At 39.6% G+C, this 14,000-nt stretch overlaps 1 protein-coding gene across 1 annotated transcript in view; it reads left to right on the plus strand.

The window, feature by feature from the left end:
* The window catches only part of adgrv1 (adhesion G protein-coupled receptor V1), a 108,838-nt gene extending 95,507 nt beyond the window's left edge, over window positions 1–13,331 (plus strand). Inside the window, exons 93-95 of the mRNA XM_019366190.2 lie at window positions 5,894–6,079; window positions 9,169–9,346; window positions 12,907–13,331. Of these exons, the coding sequence (XP_019221735.1) occupies window positions 5,894–6,079; window positions 9,169–9,346; window positions 12,907–13,025 (483 nt within the window). The 3' untranslated portion in view covers window positions 13,026–13,331. The remainder of the gene's footprint in view (window positions 1–5,893; window positions 6,080–9,168; window positions 9,347–12,906) is intronic.
* Window positions 13,332–14,000: the final 669 nt, after the last annotated feature.

Genomic DNA, 14,000 nt, shown 5'->3' on the forward strand with positions numbered 1-14,000 from the left:
GACTTTTGGGCTTTTTGGTGGGGACGTACAGTACAGCTAAAAAGAGCTTTGTGCTACCCTATTTGTATTTCAGCAACTTACATGTAGCTTAACTTTGACTTCAGATAGGACAAGTTCTATCAAACTTTCTGTCATCTGAAAAAAAAGAACTGTTGCAATTGATTTTCAGTCGTGCCTCATACAAAGTTCCAGCTAAAACAGCAGCCTCTGGGGTCTGCACCAAAAGTACCAGAAGTAGGGATTTATCAAAGTGGAACGGGTAAGGAGTCCCAAAGGTACATTGTGTCCAAGGACATTGATTAGCTGTAAACAAACTCATCTGACCCACTTTCTACAAAGTACCACTAAAGAAAGGTCAGGATGTTGTAACCATGTACCAAACATGGCTGTAATCATATTTATTTGTATGCAAGATTTGGGTTATGTGTTTTTCTAGAGCACATTTAATTTGTTTAGCGGTGATGGAGGAAAAGCGTTGCTGTGAGAGGACTCATTGATCATTTTGTGCCACTGCAGAACTTCCATTAGGGACTAAATGGAAAAAAGAAAGTAAGGTTTAAAGAAAGCAAATGTGATACTAACACACAAGACTAAAAATGTTTCTGTCGCAAACACTCTAACAGCAAGATTTAACAAAACATGATGATTGTCACATTTCTTAACAGATATGACTTGGTAACTAGAGTAATCTTACTTTCGTTTCATGATTTTGTGAAATCATACCCATATGAGATATTTTTAGGTTAACTAAAGAAATTAAACTGAGATATTTTTCAGGACACGGTGCTACAGGACTGGCTTATTCTGCCAGCATTATTATTCCAGTGTATTTTTGAACATCTTATCCTTCCCATAGGTTTTCATTGCCGTGAGCTTGGAATTTGTTAGGCTGTGCATCTCTGCTGCAAAGTCAAGTAGAGTTGTTTTTTTTTGTTTTTTTGTTTCCTTCATGCGGTGAATTTTCCATTAGGAGAATTTTCCATATTTACCTCACTGGTGTTGTTGATGTTAACTGCTGATTACCGAACACCATTAAACAGCTGCAGATGTTACAGCTGTGCACAAGTGTGTGTTGCAGAGCCCACATTGCTCTTAGGTTAGGTGCTGTAAAAACAACCTGTTGTTGCCAGCCGGGTATCTGTTAAAATCAAGCTGTGAAACACATCACATGTTTGCAGTTATACTGTGGAAAATGTGACTTTTTAGCCAACAGGCCACAGGGTTTTCTTTTCTCTCTACAAGTCTTTGATCCGTCCTTTTCCATAGCTGTCAGTCACATCATGCTGAAATAGAAGACAATAATCAAATCACAACAGCACAACCCCTCATTATTTCCTCCTGCACGTTCGATGTACCGATAAACACTACGTCACTGTATCCGTGCTGTCAGAAGCCTCACAGCTGTGAAGCAGGACCATGCTTCATTACAATTCAATTCAACCCCCACTTGCACATTCAACCTTGGCACTGGCTAAAAATAGGACACAGGATATGTGTATATTTTTATGGAAAAGAAGGCGGTAGGCAATTAGCTGTGTGAAGCCTGGAAGTATTTAGGGTTTCGGTCAAACAGCTCTTTTTCTTTTAGCGCAGAAAGCACAGAAAAATCTGCAGACACAGCACTTTTTGCAGTTGATGCAGTTAGGTATATTTAATCACTTTGAAAGAAGTGCAGAAAACCTGAGAGCTGTTCCTTAATTATCTCAGTTTTCTAATTTTGCCATCTTGCCCTTTGTCTTACCCCTGACAAGCAGTACATTTCTTTAGCTTGTTGCTATTGTCACTTTTAAACGCCGTACTTAAAACCCCCCAAAACAAAATGCTGTGTAAAATTTTACTCAAATCTTTGCAAATTATTTAAACACCATAATTAATTTAAAGTAGCACAAAGGCAACATGTCAAACTATGAGATTTTATTGTTTTTGATTCATTTTAAGGTTGATGCGGGCAACATGTTTTGAAAATGTTAGGAAACAGACCATAAAGGAGAAGCTGCTTAAATAAACCCTGCAAATAATTTGAAAAATTGAGAATAAACTTTCTAAATATGAAATTAAAAAGAATTTGAGGATTTCGTTATCTCTGGGAGGCAACATCCTTTTTATGCATATCAAAGGTATCTCTGTACACAAAGGAGAAGGGCACAAATGGCACAAATGGCAGTGATGTAAAATTCTTTTTGTGAATGCCTGCACTTCCTCCAGGATGAACACAAAGGGACCATCAACTTTGTTATTAGCACACATTTCAAAAGCCAACATGAGGGTGTTAGTGCACCTAGCATGAATAAGTTACCAGTATCTGAAGGAACTCTTAATGTACGCTACCATCCAGCAGCTGTTTTCTTTCAACAAGACACCACCAAACTACATTTGTATTACAACAGCGTGGCCCTTTTGGTAAATAGCCTGCATGCAGTCCAGGTCTGTTACCTATTGAAAAAAGCTGGCACATTATGAAACAACAATGCAGTGAAGAGATCACTAAACTGTTGAGCAGCTTAAATCCTCCACCTAAGAATGGAAAAATATTTCAATTTAAAGAGTTGTTGTTGTCCATGTTGTCTTTGTCTTCTTTTAAATGTCAGGATCATTATGATTTCAATTATACAAATCATTGCTTTCATATGTACATTTTGCTCAGCACCCCAACTGATTTTGAAATAGGGTTGTAATCCACCACAATCAAATGCTTCTTCTCACATCCCAACAACACCTTCCCGTCCTTAGTGTCCTCTTTTGGACTTTGCCTTCGATCTCCAAAGACATGGACTCAGCTATCAGGGAACACTTACATAACTTGCCTATGGCTGTTAAGCCTGTTCCTCAGGCCACACAGCTTGCTAATGATCTGTGCTAATCACCCACAGTGCTGTTGTAATGGAGAAATGCTCATGGATAGAGACATACACACCCATATATGAATACACACCTGGCTGCTTTTTGTTCCGTGTTACATGTGAACACACAAAGGAAGACTAATTTCCTTCTTCAAGTGATACGCAGAAAATCCAAATAAAATGTCATGACATCATTATGACTTTACATAACCCTAAACTTAGCTCCTAGCCATGAAGTGCCCATTTACTAAAGGACATGGTTTAAAGCTCTCATTTTGCAATTCATGCACAATTACCTACAAGGCACACTAATTTATGGGAACACAGTGTACAATTCACCAATCTGTTTAAGTCACTGTGTCAGAAAACAGCAGAGTTTACTGCACTGTTTTTAACCTGCAAGGTCTCCAGTGAGCTTATACGCAGACTTTCTTTCCTTCTCATAATCTGGATATTCCAGTTTTATAGTGCCCCCATAAACACACAGTTCTGATTTACTGTTCCTGCTCTCTTCCTATTAATGTTTACTGTGGCCATCCAGGCTGCTTATAATCCCGTTCTGTCAATAAACTCTAGATACATGAGTAACGTCGATTGCTCTGCCAGGAAAGTTGAAGCTTAATTACAGACACAAACCTCATGTCACAAAGTTTGATTTAAGGATTTGAAAAACTTGGGGAGTTGCGCGCATGCGCACGCACACACACACACACACACACACACACACACACACACACACACACACACTGACAGATTGCTTTTTTGTAAAAAATATATATCAAAGTGTTTACATTTGGTTTTATCAAAGAAACAATCAGTCCGTCAGGTTTTGTCTAAACATATTTTATTACTGTATTCATTATTTCCTACCATGGTGTCAAAAAACTTACTTTCTCTCCCCATGCATAAACGTCTTTAATAGATCTGTGTTGGCCTGTATTCACACACGCTTGTGGTTTGCGCTCTTGTGCGTTCTGTCTCTGTCTGTGGCTGCCGTCATCGCCCGATGATGGGTGTTGTGAAATATGGGCTGGATTCGTGGTATTTGACGCCCTGGTGTTTTGGGGTAATTCGCATCCTGGTGCTGTTGACCAAGCAGATTTGGTAATGATGAAGAAGTGGAGGAAGCAGAAATACCAGTATGCCAATGATGTCACTGCCCCAGTGAGGAAGTGATACTTCAGTAATCATGTCGAAAGAAGTGAAAGAAGTTTAATTCGAAATACAACAGTAACATGCTGCACAAAAATAATAATGAGTATAGTATTATTTAATATTACATATGTTTATGTAATGTGTACAGTGCTTAACAAATCTATTAGACTACCACCAAGTGTGAGGTTTAATCCACAGCTGCCCTAAATCAACAGTTCTGTTAATTGCTGAAATCATTTTTTATGTCTCTGTAATGGTTAATCCGCCAGTATGTGCAAGCTCTTTAATCCAAATGATATTTTTTATGCTAAAATCTATTTACTTTTATTATTCATGCATTTTCAAATTTACTATTTTACAAAACAGTTGGAAAAAAATAGTATAGCACATTATTATTTTTAATTAACATACCAAAATACATCTCCAAAAGTTGATTCTGTTCATCTGGACATAACGTATTCAGTGGGAGAAAAGTTTCGTCACTCATCCAAGTGACTTCTTCAGTCTCAGCTGACTGCAGGTTTCCCCAGTCTTATAAACAGTACATTTGCATATTGACTGAAACTAACACTGAATGAACAATGGGCTGGGAGGTCAGTTCCTTCATCATGATTATGCACATTCTCATGACCATTGATCAACAACCACTGATCAATGGGCATGAGTACCATTCACAGAGAGTTGGGGAATGGCTGCAATCACAGCATTATAAGATGGCGAAAGATGTACCCTTAGGCCCCCTCCTCGATTTAGAGACGGTCTTTCCCTTTTCACGTAAATGGCCTCCTTGACTCTGCGCTCAAACCAGCGTTCCTCCCTGTCCAGGATGTGTACATCATTGAAAGAGTGTCCACTGGCCTGTAGGTGTAAATAGACTGCAGAGTCCTGGCCTGACGAGGTAGCTCTTCTGTGTTGTGCCATCCACTTCGCCAGAGGTTGTTTGGTTTCCCCGATGTATAAATGATGGGAATCCTCCTGGCACTTAACAGCATACACTATGCTACTCTGTTTGTGTCGGGGGACCTGATCCTTGGGGTCGACCAATTTTTGGCGCAGCGTGTTTTGGGGTTTAAAAGCCACAGAGACACGGTGTTTAGAAAAAATGTATCTCATACTCCTGACACATACGGGACCACTAAAGTTTTTGCTTAGGCAGCAGTTTTCCGCTCCTGGCTGGAGCTTTCTTTAGGCGCCTTCCCAGCTTTGACAAATGTCTAGCTGGGATAACCACATTTACTCAGGGCCTTCTTGATGTGATGGCTCTATGTTGTAGCGTCCTGATGACACCCAATTTATGCTCCAGTGGATGATGAGAGTCAAACCTTAAATACTGATCCGTATGCATAGGTTTCCGGTACCCATCAGCTTTTAGATGTCCCCCGTTACTGATGGAAATAGCCTAAGAAGGCTAACCTGCCACTTTCATATCCTTCCTGGCGAATTTGATGTGTCGGTCCGTTTCTCCCACTGAAAATGCTACGTCCAGATGAACAGAATCAACTTTTGGAGATTTACTTACCTGGATGATTGAGAATGCATCAAGACATGCCAAAATACAGTTATTTACTTGCATTCTTGAATAGAAAAATTAGGTTTGTTTGGTGTTTACATTGTGAGTGTTCTTAGAAAATGTGTTTAAGGAATAGCTATATAATTTTTTATTTTTTGACAGATTTCTGAAATATTTATGTCTTTTTGCTTTTATGATAGGTGGTCTAATGAATTTGTGAAGCACTTTTTTTGGTTCATTTGGTTCTTTTACCCTTAGCTGGCCTCCAAGCCTGCCACTGCAGATTGATTGAGCCAACAGTATTACAGATTTCAGATTAATCATACTGAAGAGCAGAGCCTTAACTTATTCCTAATGTTGATTTTTTTTCCCACTGCTTTCTCTACAGGGCTTGTATGTGTTTGCAGTGTACTTCATCATGCACAACCAGCTGTGTTGGCCAACTAAAGCAAGTTACACAGTTGAGATGAGTGGACAGGATGGCCCGGATTCTATGTACCAGGGAATGGGACCCACCCCTGTGGGAGGCGACATCAGCAAATCAACTCAAAATCTCATCAGTGCCATGGAAGAGGTACATATACAGAGCTTACATTGTCATCACATTGACACACTTATGCAATCAAAGGCTGACATATGCGAATAGTTGGTTACACAGATTTACAGCATTTATCATGCATGTGTTGCCTAATCTCTGATGCCTGAACTTTTATTTGACTTACTGATTAAGAAATCCCCATTTCAGGCATCTCTTTTGAAAATATTTTGCTCCCCATCCTGACTGTTGAGGTCTGATGATGACTTTAACTCCCATTCTGACCACACATCCATTACAGTTTGTGGTTGAGTTTATCAGAAATGTGTAGAAATCTTGCATTTGAATGGCAGATGTGGTGATGACGAGAAGAAACCATAGTGAGAACCATGGATTACATGATAGGGTAATCATTTGTTTTGAGGAACTTCTGTGTCAAACTACTGTGAAATTTAGTTTTTAAGACTAAACTTATTTCTGCTTTTTCTTCTGTAACTCTGTTTCCCACGGCTCTTTTGCCCATTCTCCGTAGTCTAGTTTACATTTTTAGCACATTAATACTCATTCACTTAGATTTTTCAGACTGATTCTCCTGCTAACTGCCCATCAACTCATTTTGTGACCCTTCTGTTAGACTTGCACATTGCTTGCAAGCACACAAAACATGCTTTATGCAAACACACTGCTACACTAGTTCTGCTAGTCGTACTCTGGAGAATACCCTATAAGGACTGAGCTGGTGTGAGGGAAAGACAGAGAGAAAAAAAAACAAACAAGGGTGGCGATGGGTCGGTGTTGTTGGGGGGGGACTTCTTTTCCCCTGGGAAATCCACCCTCTCTTTCACTTTCTCGATTTCTCTCTCCACACGTAGGAATCCAGTAATCTTGTTTTATTCATGAGAGCACACTCTCACCCCTTAAAGATTTGGTTACAGCCCAAGAAAGAAAGGTGCAGTTAGAGACCCCTGAGAAAAGCAGCACTAGGGGTAGATTCTGGATTTTTTTTTGTGTGTATGTGAAATGGACAGCTTGAAAGGAAATTAGAAAAGGAAATAAAGTAGGTAACAAGTATAAGAACACATATTGCAGGGGCTGACTAGCATATTGGCCTCATCTAATCACTACAGCCCTCCAAAGTGGATGTGACAGATTTGAAGTGCCTGGTGGTGCTTAATTCACCTCACCGGTACACTCTGTACTGGTCACAGCAAGCCTGAGAAGCTTGTACAACACATACGCACGTTTATGCACGTCCATGGACAGATGAGACATTCATAATGAATGAATACAATGGAAAACACGATGAGATAATGGAATAATCTGGTTCTTGAGGTCAAAATAGAAGAGAGATCTTCTGGTTCCTCGCTTTTGCATTTCTTTTGTTCTTTCTAGTAACTTCTGTGATTTGTTGTGTTGATGCAAGGACATTCATCTTGAAAAAAAACCTCTATATATACAGACAAAGATGCCATTTGTCTAGCTGTTAGTATGATTCAGCATGAAACTCTACACTGACCTCACTTTCACCCCTTGCACCCACTCTGACCCTGTGGGATGACTTTAATTCTTTAGTGTGCTTTGACACCATGCACTCTACATAACCCAAATTCATCACAGTCATGATTACTGTTTGCATATGTGAGTATATGTTTGACCTCAGTTTATCCTGTTTTGGGTTTTTTTTGTTACGTTAAAGATTCATGTTTTTTTACAGCTCATAAACTTTCATAAACCCATATTTTATTCACAAAACACTACAGAAACCATATCAAATGTTTAAACTGAGAAAATGTACCATTTTAGGCATAATATTAGCTCAACTTGACTTGATTGCAGGAATATATCTTCAAAGATGAGATAGGCGCTACAAAAACCTGGAAATGTAAGTGGTACTAAACAGAAACAGCTGGAGGACCAATTTGCAGCTAATAAGGTTAACTGACCACAGGTCTGTGAAATGACTGGGTATAAAAAGAGCATCTTAGAGAGGCAGAGTTTCTCAGAAGTAAAGACGAGCAGATGTTCACCAATCTGCAAAAAACTGTTTAAGGTATTGCAGGTAATTGCTGAAAAAGATGTTAATATCTCATCATCAATCTGGAGGAATTTCTGTCCATGAGAGAAAAGGCCAAAAATCAATACTGGATTCCTGTGATTTTTGGGGCCTCGGGCAACACTTCATTAAAAAAAGGTTTATTCTGTCATGGAAATCCCTGCAATCCCTGCCCTGGGCTCAGGAACAGTTCCACTAATCATTTTCTGTGAACACAGTTCACTGTGCCATTCACAAATGCAGGTTAAAACTCTATCATAAAGAAGAATATGTGAGCATGATCTAGAAATGTGTCCTCTTGTCTTGGCTAAAAGTCATTTAAAATGGACTGAGGCAACATGGAAAACAAATGGTTGGACGAATGGAAATTCTTTTTGGAAAACACGGACACTGCATCCTCCAGACTAAAGAGGAGAGAACCATCCAGCTTTTTGTCAACACCCACTGGAAACTCTGTTTCTCTGATGGTATTGGGATGCAGCATTGCCTGTGGATTTGGCATCTTGTATCTAGAAAGGCACCAACAATGCTGAAAGGTATATACAGGTTTTAATGCTTCCATCCAGATGTTCATGTTAGGCCTATTTCACCAAGACAATGCTAAACTGCATACTGCACGTATTACAACATGGCTTCATAGTAGAAGAGTCCAGGTGCTGAACTTGCCTGCCTGCAGTCCAAACCTTTCACCAGCTGAAAACATTTAAAGCATCATTAAAAGGAAAACTGTGACAAAATAGATCCAGGACTGTTGAGCAGCAACAGTGGGACAACACTCTTCTCTCGATGGTCCAGCAACAGGTCTCCTCAGTTAGGTTGTTGTTTAAAAAAAAGAGGCGATGCTACACTGATTAAAATAATCCAGTCCTGACTCTTTTTTTATGTGTGTGTTCAAAAATCGCTCCCAATTGTACATTTTCTCAGTTTAAACATTTGATGTGATTAGAAGGAATAAAATATCAATTTCTGAGAATTTCTAATTATTGCATTCTGTTTTTATTTGGATTTTTACAGCATCCCAACTTATTTGGACTCTATGTTATATTGTCTGTTTAAATACACGTTTATTTATCAGGTTTCAGCAGACTGGGAGCGAACGTCACTGCGGCCTAGCATTCAGCCCAGCAGTGTGTTTAAGCCCAGTCCTGTGATGGAGACGTACACCACCGAGGGAGGCTTCATCAACACCAACCTGGTCACTGCAGATGAGGATTCACAGGAGTTTGACGACCTCATATTTGCCTTAAAAACAGGTGAGGAGAATTATACTACATACCTTTCAACAGATTACACAGGAAGCAAGTGTCAGAAACACGATTTGATACTGAATATTTCTTTGGATATCAGCTGTTTTCAGACCTGACCTTAAGCATGCTGGGTTTGTCAGAAAGTTTTGCTCCAGCTCTGTCTGTAAAACACTGTCAACATATTTGTGGAGTGACTTTCTATAAAAATATAAAATGCATAACTGTGCAAAAGGTGACCACAGTGCAGGGCATGTTTTTGCTGCAGTAAATATTTTGACGTCAAAGGACAAACACAGTATGCTTGAGAAATAAATCCAATTTCACCAGTTGTGTGGTAGGTCTCAGTCAGACTACAGTAAAAACAGGACAACAGCCTCTGTGTGACCAGGATAAAATTAACAGCTGGGGAGTGGTTGGATTCAGTTTTTTGATGTCTGGGATTGCTTGCAGGTAGTTCTAGCAACTGGTTTGCCAGAGGCCAAGCATGCAGCACCCCCAACCTGCAGTTGCTTACATCTATGTGTTTATAAGTTTATAAATTATAAATTACCATTTGTTTACATCTAGTCCAGTCTGTGGCTGACAGAGTCACGCCCGATGCGTAGATTCTGCCTAAGTCCATCCCTGGGCCCGGTACAGCATTGCATTTCTGATGTAGACTGCAGCAGATTTAAGAATGATCACAGTTAAAAGTGTTTTTTTTTTTTTTTTTCAAAAACAGATTGACCCAGTTTGACCCAGTTTAGTCTAAAACTGATAGCAGTCTGACTCCATCTTATTGCCATTATATCCCTGTTTTATCACCATCTTGATGCATCAAAGTCAGTTTGGAGATGGCGTCTGACTGCGAGCATACTCAGACCTGGTCCACGTCTTTGAAGCAACCATTTCAAAAGCATAGAGCTCAAAAGTTGATTGCACACAGTCGCCGTAAATTTGGTTGTGCAACAGTAGCCAATCATCTCTTTCCCCGAGTGTGACCGTAGCCTTAAAGCTGAAAAAGATGTTATGACTTCCTAAAATTTAGATTGAACGATAACAGAGAAAGAGAGATGATAAAATCAGTCTGTGATTAAATGCCACAGTGTGTGTGGTGTGTGTGAGTGTCTGTGTGTGTATCTGCGTACATGTGTTTGTGATTATTATACCCTGTACATACATAAAGCATCTAACAGTGCCTAATGCATCCATTAATCCACCAGTATCACTTCTGCTTTGTCATTCATTTGTTGACCTTAAGTCTCTCAGCTGTCATTTTTCCTCTATTGCCATCCATGTTTAATGAACCGAGGGCCCAGCCTGCTCATCAATACACAACCAGCTCATGTAAACACACAGACACTATTCAAATCCTTGAGACTTTGCTTCACAGTGTCCGAATGAGCCATTTCCAAACACCTGAAAAATCGTCAGTCTGATGAAATCAAGGTCATCCACTGCAGACAGTCTGATAGTCGTGCCTGAAATATATATAAAAGTATATTTGTATAGTTAATATTGTATTAGATGCTTTTGTAAGTCTTACCTGAGAAATAATTTAGTTTGTGTACATCATGCAGTCAGCTGCTAGTGTTAAATCTCAGTAATATAAAAGACATTTAACGGGTAAAAAACCTACTGTTTCAGTGTCAGTTTCAGCTCATCGTCAGTCATTTTTATTCCCAACCTATAACGAGGACTCTTGATGAGCAGCTAACTATTTCAGCAGCAAGAATATCTCTCTCAGCTTTGGTGTCACGTCATGGAAAGAGTAAGTGGCTGGTCCTCTAAATGGCGATTACTCTGGAAGGGATAAGAAATACATAGTCGAGATAGACCAACCTGATAAGACTCCAAAGTTAATGGGACTGTGGCAGGTCACACTGAATTTCACAGGTAATCTCTTGGGGTTCAGGGAAAGAGAAATAGTTTTCAGAGGAAGTACAGTAATCATTAACAGCTCTTCAACAAGCCAGGCTTTTGGCAGCTTTCACAGCATTGCAAGCTACAGTCCTGCGGTTTTATCTGACTTTGCGAGAAAGGTTGTTCTGTTTGAGTCATACAATACCTGACTTTTCAGTCTCGAAAACCACACCAGACTTCACTATACCGAAGAAACCCCTTAAAAGCAAAACTTGTAGCTGTGGAGAGTCAAATTAAAAGCAGGCATGTTGATAAATGCATTTATGTGAAAGTTAAGTAAAAAACTTAGACAGGAGGAGAGGTTCTTATCCTCTTATTGTTTGTGTGGTGACAGGGTGAAGCAGAGCCGCTGTGTCTGTGTCACTCTCCATCTCACTCTCTCTGTTTCTCGACGAGTACCTGCTGTCCTGATTTGTTGTGATGTTTGACTTTGAATAACCTCCGGGATGCAAGAGACATGCCAGGGAATTTATTGGTCCCCACAGCAAACTCAGCGCTATGAAGTAATCTGTCATATTATTCAGTGTGGTAAGAAGGGAAGTTTGCAAGGTTTAATTAAGTCTCTATCCAGATCTCTGGCATGGCCTCAAGAAAATAAAAGTAAATAAAAGTTCCAGGAGTTGATCTTTGCTGTGTGGAGATGAAGCGCAAATCTGAAACTTTGATTCTGTTAAAAGATGTTTTCGTGAAACTCGATACTGCGCTGATGTTATCTGTTTACATCTCAACTCTGTCATTAAAACATCATTTTTTGCTCCACCAGTCACAAAGGACACTCTTTCATTTCACACTTTCCCTGACCTTCTCTTTGCCCGTACCAGCCGCGCTGAACTTATAACCTGGGCTAATCTCAAGCACTCAGTCAGCAGTAAAGATAATTTTCTTATTATAATTACATAATAGGGCACCAGCTGACAGGGGTCAGCAAGTATTGCAGTAATCTGGGTCTTCGTACTTCGTTTGATCGTGAACCATTAAGCACGCATCGAGGTGAACGCTCTTATCTCGGCACCTGTGCCCGGTGCTGTTTTGTACAACTTAGAGCTGATCATTAACACATAGGATAGAGGTTTGAAGGATCTTACTTTGCAATCATCGCTAGGTGAGTTTCAGTGCAAATCCAGCAACACTGGCGCTCATTATCCAATTCTTCTCAAGTATGTCGAGCTGAAAGCATCCAGAAGTCACCAAAGCACAAAAGAACAAGTCTGATGATGTTTTTTATTCAGATAAAATCTGTAGCAGCCCAAGCGTTTATAAAAAAACAAGTGCAGTTTTGCATTTTTAAAAAGCATGTGTTTATCATTAACATATTTTCTATTATGTTTTACCAACATGCAGTTACGTGGTTTACCCATTAACATATAATGAACTATTTTGTTTCTCTACCTGCTTCCAGTCCAAGCCTGTTAGTCTGTTCCCTTCACGTCTCATTACCATGACTGATCAGACTTGATATCCCAGAGTTCATGACATGCAGGGATGATTTCATAATAGAGCATAATAGATCATTCGCACTAGAAGGACGGATTATAGTAGGTGGTCCAACTCACTAAGCGCTATAAGAAGAAAAATGCATGTGAATATACTGCAGAACAGAATGCATAAAAAAATACAACTTATCATATTTTTGATAAAAATGCAATGTTTTTGTTTCTTTTTAGGGACTGGCCTTAATGTCAGCGATAACGAGTCCATACCAGGAAGCCACGACGGAGGGAGCGTAACCAACTCCCAGATAGTTGAGCTTCGTCGTATCCCCATCGCCGACACACACCTCTAACCTTCACACCTCACACAGATCCCACGTCCCTGTTTTTCATATCACAAATAAAGATTACAAGACAGTATTTTTATATTGTAAAATCCTTTGCACTAAAACAGTTTTTGAATAGATGGTTTTCATATAGATGTTTGATACTGTATGGGATTTTTACTGTACATGTGTTCACAAATACGAATAAATGTTTTACTAAATTTATTTTTTAAACGCTCTCGATTTCTGAATGTATATTTTGTTTTTTTCTGTAGAGACCTAGGCAAAGATAGAGAATGTAGATTGTGTAACTTTGTTAATAAATAATGTACCACATGAATTGTATTTGCATGTTCTGATTTCATTTTTACGTCTCATAAGTTAACACTAAGAGACAGCTTGCTGCCAGTGAGCGGGTCTTTCACTATGGGGTCCCAGGGGTCACACTCTCACAAGGAAGGATTTGTTTCATTATGTAACTCCCTGCAGGAATTTCACAAACTCATCCCACACCTACGGGAGATCTGCTTGTATCTGCACTGAGTGAGGATTGAGTGTGTGAAAATAAGAGGCAGCAAATATCCACAGTACTGTAACAGTTGACTTATACAAGCTATTTAGTCACGTTTGAATCTAATGTGTGAACTATACTCCCTAAAGAGTCGGTGAGTGTAAATCTACAAAGACATACTTCACATTCAGGCAACTTCTCGGAAACCGTCATCTACCTGACCTTTGCTCTGCCTTTTAATCTTTTTTTGTCCTTCATCATTCCAACGTTTAAACCTACCTCTTGGAAGTTGGCAGCACAAGAGACTGTTACTGTTACTGCAAAATAGGAGTACACAAGTGTGAGATTCGCAAGAGGAAACAAAGAAGAGACAGCAGACACGCTTGGATTTTGAAGAATGTGACAATCATCAATCCACCTGCTTCATTACAACTGCCAGGATGGGTGGAGCTTGATTGTGGCCATGATCCCAGCTGATAAGAGAGAGCTTC

The sequence above is a fragment of the Oreochromis niloticus genome, linkage group LG12 (assembly GCF_001858045.2).
Source record: "Oreochromis niloticus isolate F11D_XX linkage group LG12, O_niloticus_UMD_NMBU, whole genome shotgun sequence".
Taxonomy (NCBI): Eukaryota; Metazoa; Chordata; class Actinopteri; order Cichliformes; family Cichlidae; genus Oreochromis; species Oreochromis niloticus.